This window comes from Amphiura filiformis, chromosome 7 (genome assembly GCF_039555335.1).
Source record: "Amphiura filiformis chromosome 7, Afil_fr2py, whole genome shotgun sequence".
Taxonomy (NCBI): domain Eukaryota; kingdom Metazoa; phylum Echinodermata; class Ophiuroidea; order Amphilepidida; family Amphiuridae; genus Amphiura; species Amphiura filiformis.
Genome location: NC_092634.1, coordinates 4,928,681 through 4,948,609, shown reverse-complemented (window position 1 = coordinate 4,948,609; position 19,929 = coordinate 4,928,681). Strand labels below are relative to the sequence as shown.

The 19,929-nt window shown below is 35.9% G+C and overlaps 1 protein-coding gene across 1 annotated transcript in view; it reads left to right on the top strand.

Moving 5' to 3' along the window:
• LOC140156576 (mannan-binding lectin serine protease 1-like) overlaps positions 1–8,681 on the top strand; it is a 30,896-nt gene extending 22,215 nt beyond the window's left edge. The window contains exons 11-12 of the mRNA XM_072179515.1: positions 6,617–6,959; positions 7,850–8,681. Of these exons, the coding sequence (XP_072035616.1) occupies positions 6,617–6,959; positions 7,850–8,043 (537 nt within the window). The 3' untranslated portion in view covers positions 8,044–8,681. The remainder of the gene's footprint in view (positions 1–6,616; positions 6,960–7,849) is intronic.
• Positions 8,682–19,929: the final 11,248 nt, after the last annotated feature.

Below are 19,929 nucleotides of genomic sequence, written 5' to 3'. Positions count from 1 at the left end.
ACACTTTACAAATAAAAGTTGACACCAAATCGGCCTAAATTATGAATTTTGTCAACGGTTTACCATTTCTAAATTAAAGAAACTCCTTGTATTAATATTCAGTATTAGGGTATGGTAAACCGTCAAATCACTATGTGATTCAATGGGACGATTTACAATTGCACTTTACCATTTCACGCAAATAAAATGATCAATTTTCAAGATATCTCTGCATGAGTAGGCCTACTTCATGAGCGTACTAATGCGATTTTTTTATTGGTTCGTTTTTTTTGGTTTTTTGCTTTGGGGGAGGGCGTTGGTCTGAAAAAGGTGAAAAAGGTCGTTTTGTGACTATATTGCCCTGCACTGCAGCGTTCACGTGATACCTATGCATTGAACTATATCATGCTGATCACTCACATCTGTAAGATTAGTATGTTTGAAAAGAGCGCTACTGTGTTCAATCTATGATTGTAGACATACACAGGTGATGGGTGCAACCTGCTTGTAGTGCAGGGCGATATAGTCAAAATTGATACAATTAGTTGTTTTATTTTATATCCACATCATAGCTTATGCTTTAACTAATATTCATTGAAAATTTGGAGTAATTCTATCAAGTAGTTTTAAAGTTACAGCCAAAAGTTTAAAATCAGATGTTAATTTTAGCGATTGCCTCAGACAATCCCCGAAATATGTCTTGAAACGTTAAAGCGTCTTTAGGGAAAATAAGTCCCCCACTCCCCGTGCAATGTTGAAACGTGCAAATGTGTTCAGCGTGTCTCTAAAGAGTCGCAACATTGAATGATGGGGGGGTGGGGAAGGAAAAAGTGTTAATTGATGGCCCAGCTTTCTTCTAACTCCAAATATTGAACATTTTTATCCACATTAAAAATACACTTTTGATTTCATTCAAGATGCCTAAAGCGTTTCAACGACATATTTAGGTGATTGTCTGAGGCAATCGCTAAAATTAACATCTGATTTTAATCTTTTGGCTATAACTTTAAAACTACTTGATAGAATTACTCCAAATTTTTAATGAATATTAGTTAGTGCATAAGCTATGATGTGGGTATAAAATAAAACAACTAATTGTATCAATTTTGACTATATCGCCCTGCACTACAAGCAGGTTGCACCCATCACCTGTGTATGTCTACAATCATAGATTGAACACAGTAGCGCTCTTTTCAAACATACTAATCTTAAAGATGTGAGTGATCAGCATGATATAGTTCAATGCATAGGTATCGCGTGAATGCTGCAGTGCAGGGCAATATAGTCAAAAACGACCATGATATAGTTCAATGCATAGGTACCGCGTGAAAAAAATTCCATGACTATATTTATTAATAGCTAGGCTATGGTGTGGGCACAAAATAACACAACTCATCTTTTATTTAGGTAGTGGTCAAATAATTCTTTTGTACTCCATCCATTTGCATATCTTCTGGAGCGTGCCTATAGAGGAGATGATTTGAACTAATGACCTTATGTGCAAGCACTCTATAAGTAAATACTTATGAAACGTATGAAACTTGAACGTTAGTGGGTGTGTGGGTGTGGGGGGTATCTTACAATTGCTATAGTGCCCATATTCATGACCTTTAAAGATGTCCGGATCTATGTGTGTCTTTATTACAATTTAAAAAAAACAACAATCAATTATCATGCCATAGATAAATTAGGGTTTTAAAACTTATTTTCGTGTTTCACAATGTCAATTGTCATGAATATAGAAGAATAGTTTATCTTACAATTGCTAAAGTGCCCATATTCATAACCTTTAAAGATGTCCGGATCTATTTGTGTCTTTATTACAATTTAAAAAAATCAATTATCATGCCATAGATAAATTAGGGTTTTACAACTTATTTTCGTGTTTCACAATGTCAATAAGTCACACAAAAAAAAGGAAAAAAAAGGTGAAACTGTTGGGGCTCGAACCACTAGCCTTTCGTTTCACCGTCTGAAGTACTATCCATTACACCACGCTGTCATATTGAAATAATTACGGGATTCCGTGATAATTATATGGGTGCGCATTGCATTCTCGTTATTATGAAAATGGTAAACCTCGACAGACGATTTACATTTGCTATAATCCGTAAAATGTAAATAATATTAGAGCTAACAAAACGGTAAATAGTAAAATTAGATGTAGTTTTTAACAAGCTTTCAAACAAAACACTTTACAAATAAAAGTTGACACCAAATCGGCCTAAATTATGAATTTTGTCAACGGTTTACCATTTCTAAATTAAAGAAACTCCTTGTATTAATATTCAGTATTAGGGTATGGTAAACCGTCAAATCACTATGTGATTCAATGGGACGATTTACAATTGCACTTTACCATTTCACGCAAATAAAATGATCAATTTTCAAGATATCTCTGCATGAGTAGGCCTACTTCATGAGCGTACTAATGCGATTTTTTTATTGGTTCGTTTTTTTGTTTTTTTGCTTTGGGGAGGGCGTTGGTCTGAAAAAGGTGAAAAAGGTCGTTTTGTGACTATATTGCCCTGCACTGCAGCGTTCACGTGATACCTATGCATTGAACTATATCATGCTGATCACTCACATCTGTAAGATTAGTATGTTTGAAAAGAGCGCTACTGTGTTCAATCTATGATTGTAGACATACACAGGTGATGGGTGCAACCTGCTTGTAGTGCAGGGCGATATAGTCAAAATTGATACAATTAGTTGTTTTATTTTATATCCACATCATAGCTTATGCTTTAACTAATATTCATTGAAAATTTGGAGTAATTCTATCAAGTAGTTTTAAAGTTACAGCCAAAAGTTTAAAATCAGATGTTAATTTTAGCGATTGCCTCAGACAATCCCCGAAATATGTCTTGAAACGTTAAAGCGTCTTAGGGGAAAATAAGTCCCCCCACTCCCCCGTGCAATGTTGAAACGTGCAAATGTGTTCAGCGTGTCTCTAAGAGTCGCAACATTGAATGATGGGGGTGGGGAAGGAAAAGTGTTAATTGATGGCCCAGCTTTCTTCTAACTCCAAATATTGAACATTTTTATCCACATTAAAAATACACTTTTGATTTCATTCAAGATGCCTAAAGCGTTTCAACGACATATTTCGGGGATTGTCTGAGGCAATCGCTAAAATTAACATCTGATTTTAATCTTTTGGCTATAACTTTAAAACTACTTGATAGAATTACTCCAAATTTTTAATGAATATTAGTTAGTGCATAAGCTATGATGTGGGTATAAAATAAAACAACTAATTGTATCAATTTTGACTATATCGCCCTGCACTACAAGCAGGTTGCACCCATCACCTGTGTATGTCTACAATCATAGATTGAACACAGTAGCGCTCTTTTCAAACATACTAATCTTAAAGATGTGAGTGATCAGCATGATATAGTTCAATGCATAGGTATCGCGTGAATGCTGCAGTGCAGGGCAATATAGTCAAAAACGACCATGATATAGTTCAATGCATAGGTACCGCGTGAAAAAAAATTCCATGACTATATTTATTAATAGCTAGGCTATGGTGTGGGCACAAAATAACACAACTCATCTTTTATTTAGGTAGTGGTCAAATAATTCTTTTGTACTCCATCCATTTGCATATCTTCTGGAGCGTGCCTATAGAGGAGATGATTTGAACTAATGACCTTATGTGCAAGCACTCTATAAGTAAATACTTATGAAACGTATGAAACTTGAACGTTAGTGGGTGTGTGGGTGTGGGGGGTATCTTACAATTGCTATAGTGCCCATATTCATGACCTTTAAAGATGTCCGGATCTATGTGTGTCTTTATTACAATTTAAAAAACAACAATCAATTATCATGCCATAGATAAATTAGGGTTTTAAAACTTATTTTCGTGTTTCACAATGTCAATTGTCATGAATATAGAAGAATAGTTTATCTTACAATTGCTAAAGTGCCCATATTCATAACCTTTAAAGATGTCCGGATCTATTTGTGTCTTTATTACAATTTAAAAAAATCAATTATCATGCCATAGATAAATTAGGGTTTTACAACTTATTTTCGTGTTTCACAATGTCAATAAGTCACACAAAAAAAGGAAAAAAAGGTGAAACTGTTGGGGCTCGAACCACTAGCCTTTCGTTTCACCGTCTGAAGTACTATCCATTACACCACGCTGTCATATTGAAATAATTACGGGATTCCGTGATAATTATATGGGTGCGCATTGCATTCTCGTTATTATGAAAATGGTAAACCTCGACAGACGATTTACATTTGCTATAATCCGTAAAATGTAAATAATATTAGAGCTAACAAAACGGTAAATAGTAAAATTAGATGTAGTTTTTAACAAGCTTTCAAACAAAACACTTTACAAATAAAAGTTGACACCAAATCGGCCTAAATTATGAATTTTGTCAACGGTTTACCATTTCTAAATTAAAGAAACTCCTTGTATTAATATTCAGTATTAGGGTATGGTAAACCGTCAAATCACTATGTGATTCAATGGGACGATTTACAATTGCACTTTACCATTTCACGCAAATAAAATGATCAATTTTCAAGATATCTCTGCATGAGTAGGCCTACTTCATGAGCGTACTAATGCGATTTTTTTATTGGTTCGTTTTTTTTGGTTTTTTGCTTTGGGGGAGGGCGTTGGTCTGAAAAAGGTGAAAAAGGTCGTTTTGTGACTATATTGCCCTGCACTGCAGCGTTCACGTGATACCTATGCATTGAACTATATCATGCTGATCACTCACATCTGTAAGATTAGTATGTTTGAAAAGAGCGCTACTGTGTTCAATCTATGATTGTAGACATACACAGGTGATGGGTGCAACCTGCTTGTAGTGCAGGGCGATATAGTCAAAATTGATACAATTAGTTGTTTTATTTTATATCCACATCATAGCTTATGCTTTAACTAATATTCATTGAAAATTTGGAGTAATTCTATCAAGTAGTTTTAAAGTTACAGCCAAAAGTTTAAAATCAGATGTTAATTTTAGCGATTGCCTCAGACAATCCCCGAAATATGTCTTGAAACGTTAAAGCGTCTTTAGAAATATGTCGTTGAAACGTGCAAATGTGTTCAGCGTGTCTCTAAAGAGTCGCAACATTGAATGATGGGGGGGTGAGGAAGGGATATGTGTTAATTGATGGCCCAGCTTTCTTCTAACTCCAAATATTGAACATTTTTATCCACATTAAAAATACACTTTTGATTTCATTCAAGATGCCTAAAGCGTTTCAACGACATATTTCGGGGATTGTAGTTGTATTGTTGTATACATACAGGGTGTCCCTGAAAGAACTGTATCGTCGGAAACTTAAATGTTTAGGTATTTAACGCGACAACTAAACATAACTAAATAATTGGTGTGGTTGAGGACTAAATCAACTATCACATACTTTTTCAATTTTGACAATTAACCACTCTTGTATTATAAGAATTCCCTCATTTTCAAGCCTTTCCAAGGATTCAAATATCAATCGATGACCTGTATTCGGATTGCTAATCACTGCGCATCATCAGCGCATGAAGCGTCTATGTCTTCGTGGAACGGTTGAAAATGAGGTAGTTTCTTACAATTCTTTAATTTCAAAAACGTCAATTTTAAAATTCAAAAGGTATGTGATAGCTGATATATTGCCCTACCATATCGATTATTTAGATATGTTTTGTTTATGCGTTACAATACCCATTTTTTGGCGTAAAACAACTCGACTTCGCCTCGTTGTTTTACTGAAAATAATGATGTCGCCCGTGTTATATGAGACAATAGATGCATTCCAGCGGCTAAAACAATACCTTTATCTTTAATTATTTGGCATCAATATTACAGGTAATACCGAAATAAGTACAAACATTTCCAAAACAATTTCGCTATGACGTCATAATTCGAGCTTGTCCTTGTCCTAGGTATTGTTGGTCGAAGCAGCCAAAATTTTCATTATCTAAATCGCTATATTATTGAAGAATAACACTTTGATGTTTTGCAAAAGTTCATTTTACAAATCATATACTTTGAAAACTTGCTTGATACAAAAGTGTTTTGTTTTACAAAAGTGTTGTTGTTTCAGCCCTCTTTACAACATAACTCAATAACCACAGGACCTACACAATATATCTGTGGTAATGGAATTCTTCTGCACACTCGCTATGAAATGATCAATGCAATTTTTGCCAGTGGGTTTTACTATAGTAACCTAATCAGGCGTCCCCTCTTTTTGATGGTTAGCCCGTAAGTCCTGGGTACGGCATCCCTCATCATCATCACCGTCATCGTCATCGTTAAACTGCAGAGCAGATAATCACAAAGTCTGTTTATGTCCGTATTACGGGTTGTGGCCAAAGAAGCTATGGCACCTGGTTGAAATAATGTAGGGCTTATCTACAAAAGTACATACAAATCTGATCCTAAAGCGATCAATGCGCCAAGGGCAAGGCAAACCATTGGCAAAAATAAAAAAGAGATAAAAATGAAATAAGATCACATTTATACGAGTGGATATTCACTGAAGACGCTAGTCGAACTAGTGAAAACGTTCCAGGTGAGCGAAAAATAGTGTAGTGTTGAAGTTAAACTCTTTAATCATCAAGATCACATTTAATTTATTGCTTCGCTCATTTCACCTTCTTTAGCGTACATTTGACGGTGTGGTTCTACGACCACCAGACTACGATTTGGAGCTGTACGATGCTGATATAGCGCTACTTCACCTTAGCCAACCAGTCCAATTGACGGAACGCATCAGACCTATTTGTTTGCCAGGTACACTGGATGATGAGGAAGTTTCCTCTTCCGTGAATGATGAGGATGACAATGATATTGGCATTATCATTGGATGGGGAAGACTACATGAGTTTAACGTAGCTTCTTCGACCCTGCAAGAGGCTTATGTACCACTGGTAGAAAACACGGTTTGTCAAGATGCCAACACGTACACCATAACGGATCACATGATTTGTGCAGGCTTTGAAACAGGTATGTTAGTTAGTGGCATAAGCAAGTTGGGAATTTGTAATGGAATGTTAAAAATACTTTTAATTTTTAACTGGCTGTCGTTTCTGTTATCATACATACGGCATTTATATAGCGCAATTTCAAAGAAATGATCATTGCACTTTACAGAAAACTTACCCTACAACTAAAGACTACAAGAAAACAAAAATATGCAAAAGAAACAACAAAAATCAGCAATGGTTAAAAAGATGGGTTTTCAGGCTACGTTTGGAAGTAGTAACTGTGGGAGATGACCTAATGGATGAAGGAAGATTGTTCCAGATTCTGGGTCCAAAGACACTGAACGATCCATCACCTATCAGTCTGTTTGTCTTAGGAATGATAAGGCGCGTAAGATCTTGATTTGAACGAAGGCCTTCCCTAGTTGGAACACGGATGGTCAGACAATCAGAGAGGTAGGGTGGTGCCAGATCGTTCAATGTCTTGTAAATGTAGAGTAGCACTTTGAAGCAAATTCTCTTGTCTATTGGAAGCCAGTGTAACGAATTTAAAAGAGTCCCCACAAGAAACATGAACTTCAATTCAAGGTTCAGAAGTGCTATCTTAGTAGAGATTATCATGTTGTATCGTTGGAAGTCAAGTTGACCATATTAATTTTTGTTTTTCTCAAAGTGTGACATTTTCCTCTTTTCGGAGTGGTCCCTTTGAGTCACTCCAAAAGAGTAGATTTCACTCTTTTAGGGATATGTAAGTAAGTATCGCAGATTCGTAATTGAAATTTAAAATTGTAGCCACTAATATGTTGGGAATACTTACATGTAAAAATGTTTGGACACCCAGTACCTGTAAAATATAATTATGTATTTCATTGCATTTGAATTACCGCATTTATCCCTTACTGTTCTATGCAGGTGGTCGTGATGCGTGCCAAGGCGACAGTGGAGGACCGATGATGTTACCTACAGAAGTCGGCAGTTCAACCTATGATTTAAAAGGTATCATTTCATGGGGCGAAGGATGTGCTCGGGCTGGAAGATATGGCGTATATACTAGAGTTGAGAACTTTATTGACTGGATTGAAGAGAATACGCGTATCAATAGATAAGGGGCTAAGCTTACTTATTTAGTTCATGATTGCTGCATTGATCTGTTGTAAAAAATGTAAATTGGGATACATATTGAGTATTTCTAAACACATGACAAATTGGATTAAATACTTGCCTGATATGGTTTTAAAAGTCGCATCTGTTATCACTGGTTACTGCATATTTTGTTTTTTAATTTGTTTTAATTTTTGTCTGTTTCTTTTTTAAGTCCCCAATCTCGAGGGGCTATAAACTGTAACGTCAAATACAATTTGCATAGTTTGTAACAATATTAATTGAGAACCGCCCATCAACCAAAATACCAAATTTCTGCCCTTATTGGAAGGTGATTATCTAGAGCACAATCATATTATCATGAATATAGATCGTGATCTATGATCAAATACACACTGCATTACTTTCAGTAAATTTGTTGCGAATACTCGCTTACCTGTCACAGAGTCCTGAAAACAAGAAGCAGTAACTCAGTGACGTAGTAGCCAGGAACACCTGGTTTAAAACTTATTATGAGCCAAAATAGTGTGAAATTGCATTTTTATTGCATGATGATGTTATAAGATGTTTATGACGTTGCGTTGATGAAGTGATTATCAGCAAAGGAACAACGCACAATCACAGTCATCATCATCAGCAGCAGCAGCATAGACCTATGCTCAACGCTACATGTCGTTATGAATGCGCAGGGGGGGGCAAGGTTGACTGAATTTTGACGTCGTCCTTGGTTTAACACGTAAACGCAAAAATGTCTCAAATAATTCCAAAAGTGTATGTTTGTTATCAAGCACTATTTTATCAGTCTAAATCCGTTGAGGTTCGACAGTGAACGTCATTTTTGTATGAATAACGCACATATGTTATTATATATACGGAATATTTCCTCCATGTATCCAATACGAATACGTGGTGTTACGGTAAGTGTCTTCGCCTGCCAAAAAATAGGTCCGGAGATCGATTCCCACCCCCGGCGATATGAATTTTTTTCTTTACATTCATTTTGAATCCAAAATTATTTATTTTCATGTGAAAATGTATACATTGTACTGGGAAATATATTTTGTGCATTTTTTTTCTGTAACGGGGCCAATAGAGCTAAAAACGCACCTTGGCTCGGGGGAAAATAATTGCGCCCAACGTCCAGGCAGTGTTGCCGTCATATTGTCTGTTTTGTTTACGCTGGTTGTTGCCACATTGAATAATGTCGGCCACCATCGTCTGTGAATGCGCTTTTTTCTGTCGCAGCGCCCTCACAGAAAACGAAAAGTAACCAATTACAACCACTCACACATAAAATTAATAACTCTTACCCAAACGATACCACTTGGTGGCGTTTGCGATTTTTACAATTACTTTCTACTGCATATTCTTTTGTATTAATTTCGCCTAGTTTAAAGTACTACACCCCTTGATAAATTTGTGACTATGCATTTTTCTCAAAAAATAATAATACACAGGTAACAAAAGTTTTGTATATTATAGGGGCAAGGAACCCAGATACTACACTGGAATTTCAGTGACTCAAGACAAGCGTTATACGTTATTTTAAGAAAGAGGTACTCAGTGAATGTACCTCATTTCTTTACATATATAATGAGCCACTTGTCTTGAATCACTGAAATTTCATTAACGTAATTGGATTCCTTGTCTCTATAATATACATAACTTTTGTTACCAATGTGTATTATTTGTTGAGAAAATGCAAAATCAATCACAAAATTTACCAGGGGTGTAGTTACTATAAATACCACCTTAAGTACTATAAATGTCGTTCAATATATCATTTTTATGTCGCATTTATAGACTTTAATCACCGTTCTTGACTTCACTTTGTAAACGTGTTTAAATATTATATAGTCATATTTAGAGTATTGGTTAAGGGTATACGAGGTATTGTTGGCCAAAGCAGCCAAAAAAAATCGATTTTCATTATCTGAATCAATTTATTATTGAAAAATAACACTTTTGGAGTTTTGCAAAAGTTCATTCTACAAATCATATATTTTGAAAACTTGCTTAATATATTGTTAATGAGTTATGTACGTTTAACAAAAGTGTTGTTTCAGCCCTCTTTACAACATAACTCAAGAACCACAGGACCTACAAAAGTATATATGTGATATTTGAATTCTTCTACACGCTCGCTACGAATTGTGCAATGCAATTTTTGCTAAACCTAGCTACAATTCGCAAGATGGTGCGAACTACTTTTTTTGGCTGCTTCGACCAACAATATATCGTATACCCTTAATACTGTTTAGCCATTGAACAATGATGTCTAGGAATTTGATATGTAATGTGTAGCTTCTAAACATATTTGCGAAGTGGGGGCAAGAATGTGTTCCATGACTAAACACAGTTTTTGGAGTGTATAATTGCTTATTATAGGTTATCGTTGCTTGTTACCAATAAAAAGGTCGAATGGACTTTAAACATATGCATCTGTCAATACTGTAGCTCTGTTTTCCTGGACATGATTCACAATTATTTTTTTAATTTTATGACAAATTGTTGAAAATTTATATATATTTTTTATTTTCAAATTATTTTTATTATTAATTTTTAAAAACTAGATACAAATATCTAGGACCTGTTTTTTTATCTTTATTTTATTTTGACCAACTTTGAGAAATTTGGAGCCAAAATGGTCAAAAAATGCATACAAATCCCTGATTTTCTCCCAAATTTCAAATATTAAATATAAGTTGATCAACATTTGAAAAATAAAAAACGGCTCCCAGATATTTTTATCTATATAGTTTTTAAAAATTAATTTTAAAAAAACTTGAAAAAAATATTTAATAATTTGCCATAAAATTTGTATTATATCGCTAATTTAAAAAAAAATCATGTCCGACAAACTTTATCGTTCAAGCGTTGCTATCTGATAAAGTTGCCTTAAATTGACAATTTCAATACGAATAAAGATTATACAGCTTTTGGAATTAACCTGTATCTAATCCCTTGAAATTCCTTTAAAATAAACCATTTTTTACATGCTTACATCATGAAGCATAAACCGATTTATTCTTAATGCGATTTTCTTTGCTGCTGATCCAGAGAAGACGATTCGTTACGCGTCGTGACTTTTTGATTCCTCTTGTAATACATGTTTGTTCACAATGACGAATTCCCACCTCAAGGATGTAAGTGTAATTATTGTAAGAGATCTGGATGGACGGAAATACAATGAATAAGTTCAATCAATCAATCAATCAATTTATTTCATCCATTCATTATACAACAATATAAATTATGATACAATGAGTTACAATAAGGATGTATTTTATAAACAATAATATAATGGAAAAAGCAACTATTTTTATGAAAAACGTCAATGAGATGGATGAGGACACTGCTAAACGCAGAGCGTGAGGTGCAGTGCCCTCGGCCTAAAGTTACAACATACAACATTTAACCAAAAAATAAAATACGTTCGGTACAATTTTCACTAAAAATCGTGCACTGAGTGCCTATGGACGAGATAGTGAAAGCAAGCAGTTATGGCCACAAGGCTGTCCATGCACTGGGCACACAATTTGGAGTGAAATGATACATAACTGGAAAATATAAAACTGATGGTAAACTAAATAATGTACCAAAAAATTAGGGTGCCGACATAAAGCTGACCTGATAGCAAAAAATGAGAGACCGTTTTAAAGTAGCAATGAAACATGAATGTAATTACGATTCACTTGGCAAATATTTTCCAAGGAGATGTTTTTTCATGTGTTGTTTAAAAACAGCTACCGAAGGTGCGCTTTTCAGAATTTGGTGGTAAATTATTCCAAAGTAATCCACCTTGGATTCTGATGGTGTTATATGCAAGGCACGTGTTGGTTTGCTCAATATGGATATCACCTGCATGACGAGTGTTGTAGTTATGCACATCACTGTTGATAGTAAAATACTTTTGATCAAGTAGGTCGTTAGGAAGGAGAAAATGATAAAATTGATACATAAAAATTACAATTTGAAGAATGTACAAATCATGAATTTTTAATGTTTTAAGTGATGAAAAAAGTGGGTCAGAATGTGCTAACCAGAGTGAATTAGTGCAGGTTCTGACGAGCTTCTTTTGCAACAGGAGAACAGAGTCACGGTGTGAATTATTATTATCAGCCCAGATAATTGCACAATAGTTTAAGTAAGGATAAACCAACGAGTTGTATAAGGTTGGCAAGGACTCAATTGGAAGAAATTGCTTAAGTTTAAAAATTGCTAAAGTTTAAAATGCCTGGGAGTTAATTATTACCCGCCATTAATTCTCCAACTACCAATGTTGTTGAAGTGTTTGTTCAGTCAATTTAAGGATACGATACACGATTTACCGACAAGTTACTCATTTCGGAATGCGATCATGAATTTTGAAGAAGAAAAAAAAGTTTCCATAGGGTTCGATGGGACTCGAACCAACGATTCCACGCGTCATTGATTATCAGTCCCGTTCTTTACCGCTCGGCCACGGAGGCAGATGAACTGAAGAGTGTAATAAGTATAGGATAATGGCCGCGGATTAGAACGTGAGTGGGTAAGAATGGCTTCGCCGCTCCGCGGCTCAGCCATTCTTACCCACTCACGTTCTAATCCTTGGCCATTAACCGACTTAATACACACCTATGACGTCGCGCTATTGTTTTACCGCTCCATTATTTTTCACGAATGGAGTGTTATTGAAATAAGTTGCTCTTTACAAATTGATCAATTACTCATTGATGCCGGACAATACACTAATATAATGATCGTACTAAATTTTAGGTGCGAGTGCAAAATTAGTCCGACTCAGCTTTATGTAAAATTTCTATAGAAATACCCATCATATCACGATCCAGGTGTTTAGTTCAAATCATCCGTAACCACCTTCTTGAATTATAACGATTTAAAATGTTTGTTACACAAATTGAATAAACGTAGATTCGTAAAATCATTAAAGTGATTAGACCATCAATAGTTCTTTATGCCCACTTCTAATGTATTAACTGTTGAAGTAGTTGCGTCATGTTGCGTTTAGGTCTCTATTTTGCATAATAAGGAAAATTGGCAAAAAGGTCATATAGCATGTATAGGCTCATATGAAATGGTCATTATAGTTGTCAACCTCAAGAAAACTACACCTATCGCTATACCTGAGCAATGATACTCTTCTCTGTGAATCGAGTTTACGATTTTGGAACAACCATGCAATTATGGACACTATTGTTTATCTTGGATAATTTTGTGATGGAATCATTCCGAGGATATATATCGTTGATTCGCAGCAGAAGGACCAAAATCAGGTACGAAAAGGTACGAAAATTTTAAATGTACTACAACACATTTTACCTAGGCCTATTATTGTCCTTGAACTTTGTCGGCAAAAAACAAAACAAACTTCGCCGCCTTCGACGCGAAATAAAAGCCACCTCAACTTCCAGTCTCCCTTCCGAAATCAAATGGAGCGTCCCTAACATTGTAATATTTAATTACCGTAAAATGGGGGTAACTTCGGTAAGCGGGGTAACTTTGGTCGTTCAAATATATTTTTTAAATGGTCATATTTCCGTACAGCAATATTGTTTTTAGTCATATTTGGTCTCAATTTGAGCATTTTTTTACATTTTTTTTCAGACAAAATAAAAATCGATAGGCTATTTGTGAGCAAGGATGCGTGCTTGCTTAATTTTGCATGGGGATAAATGTCACAAAAAACAAAACCTTGCCCATATACAGCGAAGATCAATTTTTTTCATTTTCTTTTCTTCATGGAATGTAATACTCTGACCAAAGTTGCCCCAAATGCGGGGTAACTTTGGTCAGGCTATTTTCAACCCCTAGGGCACCCTTTCAACATTATTCAAAAATCTTTTTCAACTTCAAGGTGTAGAAGGAACCCTAACGTCATAAAAAGAGATAATTAGAAATATATTTGGTTTTGTTTGGAAGCAGTGCTTTAAAAACTCTGAAAAGTGCCCAAAGTTACCCGTTTTACGGTATCGGATAGGCCTACTGATCGATGTAAGTAAATATTCAAGCATGCCAAAATACCATCAGATGAAACATCAAAATACTAATGACAAATAAAAATTATACAGAAAATAGACGATGATGAAATTGCTTTAAGTTGGGGAATATCTGCGTCGCAATGTTTTGTTTTGATTTTAGGAATTTGACCTTAAAATTTACGACGTTAAGACATTATCATTCGAAATCAACAAAAGATATTTCAGCAGTATATGGCCACATTCTTTCTCTAGAGTGTTTTGAACATGTATGTGAAATAGCTTCAACAATGGTTCGCTGCATAATGGTCAAAACAGCCTTGACCTAAAAAAGGGCGAGAGGTGCCATATTTACGGATTCAGGCTAAATTCAAAATTGGTATAAAACGTTTGGTTTTTGATCGATTTTTTTGTCATTAAAAGAAATTGTGTCTGGCATGAATTACACTACAATTTTTATTCCTGGGGCTCTTTGATTACTTCAAATATTTTTTTATAATGATAGAGTGAATCCCTGGCCCTCTATAATTACGCACAAAAGATCGCCATCTTAGAAAAGTCTTTAATTTCTAAACACTGTTTTTGCAGTGTATAATAATTATTACATCTATTTATCATTTCTTTCTTTTCCTTTCTCTGTATATCCTTATTCTTTCCTAGGCCTACACTTTATCACTTTCACACTCTTCTTCTCTCACTCTTCCCTTCTCTCTCACCTCATTTTTAATTTTTGTCCCCTTTCACTCTCCCTGTCATTCCCATCATCTTTCCTTATCTTTCTATTCATTTACTTCTCTTTGTTGCTTTCTCTTCATTTTTCCTCTTTCTATCTTCCTCCAGGCTCTTCTCATTCTCCATATCCCCTCATCCCCTCATCTAATCCCAAGACTTCTCACGGGGGAAGCTGCCTTCCACTCTTGGGTACACCACTATTTTTATGTCAATCTCCTTAAAATAAAATTAGATGAAAATTTGTGAAAAAGCATTTTTAGGCCTATGCTTAGTAAGCAAAATAATTAAGGTATAATTAAAACAAGCAGCCGATGCATGTACTCTTTAGCTCTGATTTAAGACCTAATTTGTTGACATTGGTTGAGAATTAAAGAAACAGTGATCCAAAACCTAATGAAAATACGAAATAAAATGTTGCACTTTTGTGTTTTAATCAATGAAAGCACGACGTTAGTTTTCGTGCTAATCAATGAAAGCACGGCGCTAGATCTCTTGTTCGCGAACGCTTTGTGTACAAATCATTAAGGCATGCAATGTGTTAAACTGCAACTTTTAAATTTGAATCTTCCTTGGGTTTTTGGATCGTTGTGTCTTTATTTCTTGAACAATTTCAACGAATGAGGTCTTAAATTCGAGCTAAAAGATACAGCTTTTGGCTGTTGGTTCAAATTATGACATATCTGTTTAGATATGTCATAAAAATACCTTTGTTTAGGATATACAGGGGGTGAACGTAACTGGTACCTTAATTATTTGGCTTACTGTATGTCACATATACCGGATATACGTTACCATTATACAGTACTGTAGACACGTGGACATGGCAGCCTAATATATTCTGATGTGTAATCGATCAGGTGGGTGATAACGAACTGTACATTGACGGCTAAAGTGTGATTTCGGCTACTCAATCACACCCTTGGGTTGTATGGGAACAAAAGGTACCTCTAGGTCGTGCAGGCGCTTTCACGTGACTTTCGTTTGATCACTTATTGACACTAGCCTGCTTATTATAGCGTTAATACGCTGTCAGGTCAGTTACTGATGGCGGAAGCCCTTTGTCCCGAACAAAAGGTACCTCTCGATGAATAACGTGTCGGTAGATCAAATCGGCACAAAGGAACAATACGTTACGTAATCTATTGCCACCTTGTGTTTATAAAAGCTCTTTGTCTATGACAGCCATCGTTTGGTCCCCGTCGGTTATATCCCACCTGAAATGTGAAATGATGCTGCCTTGGTGGGGATTTCAAATATCAGCGTGTTTATAGTGAAAATACATGAGTTTTGAGTAGTGTACAATATTCCATGTATGTATACGGAGATTCTTGTTGTTTATAGTGAGGCACAGTTACCGCACAAATCATGTACCAATTAACATTGCCGTACATTTACAATGACCATGGTCACAAGGGAATGTGTGTACTAAAGACTGCACAAAAGGTAACGCAGCCAATAGCAATAACATCTCAAAAAAAGTAACTAACCCCTTAAAAAATGGCCATTATTCAAAAAGGGACTATTGTATTACAAATCTGTAAAATTCTTTGGAAGCAGAGTTTATTTCTGCGCATTTTGACACCTCATTTGATACGATAGCCCAGAAAACAATAAAACACCGGTCAATTTAATGTAGTGAGGTCCAGATTTGAAAGTTGCACTTACATACTAATTATTACAATACAAAAACACTCAGATATCATTACACATATTTCCTTCCATTATACTGAATACAATACAATTTACTGCAACTTTCAAATCTTGGGTTACATTGATTTAAATATACGCTGTGACGTCAATATTTAGTCAATATTGCAGGTGTCAAAATGTGCGGAAATAAATTCTGCTTCCTCGTGTGTTTATAGTGCAAATATCCCGCGCCAATATGCTTCGGTTGAGAAGAAGGATATGGATATACGGTACATACAAATACGGTTAGTGTTTATAGACCAGGATATCATGGTAACTGGATCACGCACCATTTGGAATTGGTAGTACTTGCCATAGACTTTGTGTTGCGATCACTTTTATCGTGGTGCAGAACTCAAAAGCGTGATCCAGTTGACATAGTGAATTAGGCGACATTTGACCAGGGGGTGAGACTGCATAGGGTTAAATGTCGGGACCTAGGTCACAATTTGAGAAGAGATAAGGTCCGACCACACCACTCTTCACCATACATACATTCTCCCAGCCACATTTCCCTAACATAATATGAAATAAAAATAAAAAAAGGAAATTTAGTTCGGCAGAGGCGCCGGGGGCAGGGGCTATTTTAACGTGCCTCCTGGCACGTTCATGCAGTGAGAATAGAAATCCGTGCAGTGAGAATTAAAAATCCGTGCTTAAAATATTTCTATACTAGTTTCAGCCCAAAAATGACTTGAAAAGAAATTAAAGAAGATGAAAAGAAATGAAAAGAAATTAAAGAAGTTCTCCAAAAAGTAAGACTAATCTAGTCGGGAAATCCTATATGCGATATTGTATAGCTTGTGGTGATCAGGTAAACATTCAATTGGCAGGGGCAATCAAGCAAATATTGCCTCAAAACGCCACTGGTAACGCCCTTTCCTCCCAATTTTTCGGTCACTCATGGAGTACTGTAGACACGTGGACATGGCAGCCTAATATATTCTGATGTGTAATCGATCAGGTGGGTGATAACGAACTGTACATTGACGGCTAAAGTGTGATTTCGGCTACTCAATCACACCCTTGGGTTGTATGGGAACAAAAGGTACCTCTAGGTCGTGCAGGCGCTTTCACGTGACTTTCGTTTGATCACTTATTGACACTAGCCTGCTTATTATAGCGTTATTACGCTGTCAGGTCAGTTACTGATGGCGGAAGCCCTTTGTCCCGAACAAAAGGTACCTCTCGATGAATAACGTGTCGGTAGATCAAATCGGCACAAAGGAACAATACGTTACGTAATCTATTGCCACCTTGTGTTTATAAAAGCTCTTTGTCTATGACAGCCATCGTTTGGTCCCCGTCGGTTATATCCCACCTGAAATGTGAAATGATGCTGCCTTGGTGGGGATTTCAAATATCAGCGTGTTTATAGTGAAAATACATGAGTTTTGAGTAGTGTACAATATTCCATGTATGTATACGGAAATTCTTGTTGTTTATAGTGAGGCACAGTTACCGCACAAATCATGTACCAATTAACATTGCCGCACATTTACAATGACCATGGTCACAAGGGAATGTGTGTACTAAAGACTGCACAAAAGGTAACGCAGCCAATAGCAATAACATATCAAAAAAAGTAACTAACCCCTTAAAAAATGGCCATTATTCAAAAAGGGACTATTGTATTACAAATCTGTAAAATTCTTTGGAAGCAGAGTTTATTTCTGCGCATTTTGACACCTCATTTGATACGATAGCCCAGAAAACAATAAAACACCGGTCAATTTAATGTAGTGAGGTCCAGATTTGAAAGTTGCACTTACATACTAATTATTACAATACAAAAACACTCAGATATGAATTACACATATTTCCTTCCATTATACTGAATACAATACAATTTACTGCAACTTTCAAATCTTGGGTTACATTGATTTAAATATACGCTGTGACGTCAATATTTAGTCAATATTGCAGGTGTCAAAATGTGCGGAAATAAATTCTGCTTCCTCGTGTGTTTATAGTGCAAATATCCCGCGCCAATATGCTTCGGTTGAGAAGAAGGATATGGATATACGGTACATACAAATACGGTTAGTGTTTATAGACCAGGATATCATGGTAACTGGATCACGCACCATTTGGAATTGGTAGTACTTGCCATAGACTTTGTGTTGCGATCACTTTTATCGTGGTGCAGAACTCAAAAGCGTGATCCAGTTGACATAGTGAATTAGGCGACATTTGACCAGGGGGTGAGACTGCATAGGGTTAAATGTCGGGACCTAGGTCACAATTTGAGAAGAGATGAGGTCCGACCACACCACTCTTCGCCATACATACATTCTCCCAGCCACATTTCCCTAACATAATATGAAATAAAAATAAAAAAAGGAAATTTAGTTCGGCAGAGGCGCCGGGGGCAGGGGCTATTTTAACGTGCCTCCTGGCACGTTCGTGCAGTGAGAATAGAAATCCGTGCAGTGAGAATTAAAAATCCGTGCTTAAAATATTTCTATACTAGTTTCAGCCCAAAAATGACTTGAAAAGAAATTAAAGAAGATGAAAAGAAATGAAAAGAAATTAAAGAAGTTCTCCAAAAAGTAAGACTAATCTAGTCGGGAAATCCTATATGCGATATTGTATAGCTTGTGGTGATCAGGTAAACATTCAATTGGCAGGGGCAATCAAGCAAATATTGCCTCAAAACGCCACTGGTAACGCCCTTTCCTCCCAATTTTTCGGTCACTCATGGGGGAAAGCCTCTGGACGAGAAAATCAGCAACAGGCGTGGGGGCAGCTCCATCTACCGGACCAAAATTGTCCAGAAAAGAATGTGAACTCTTTAACTTTTATGAGTCATTTTATGGCGATACCCATTTTAACCCTTTGTCCACGAGGCACCATGTTATTTGAATGAGAGCACACAATGCGAAATAAAGACACCAGATCTGAAACTGGCTTTAACTTAAATCAAGGTTGATTTTTGCGTTCTTTCAATTCCCTTTTTTCGGTTCAAACTAACATTCTAATATTACTTAAGTCCTCCATACCTCACCCAACTCCAACTCCAATTTTTCAATTTCCTGCAATGTGTCCATCTTATACTGGATATTTTGCAATTCACACCACTTCAATTTGCACGCATTCCTTTCGACATTTGAAAAACCCGCCCATAAATTTGTATGTTTCTTTTGAACATTTTTAATGTTAAGGTAAATATGAAAATAACAACAAAAGTAATGTTTCCTCTACTTATACAAGACCAGGGAACGTTGGGTGCTCCATTCTACTTCAGTGCCAATGAGGTTAAGAAAACAGCAGTTGTTCCAAATCTACCACAGAGTTTGAGGCTTCTTGCATTTATTTTGTTCTTTTGGCTTAGGCCCATAGCATGATGGGCGTTTGATGAGGTTTCAGCTAACATTTCATTGCGTTTATTTTTTTTAAATGTATATGCATGTTATTGTTTTTCAAAACCTTGACTACATTGTGTTTATATGTATTATTAGTATTAGTATGTGCTATATTTTTATATTGTAT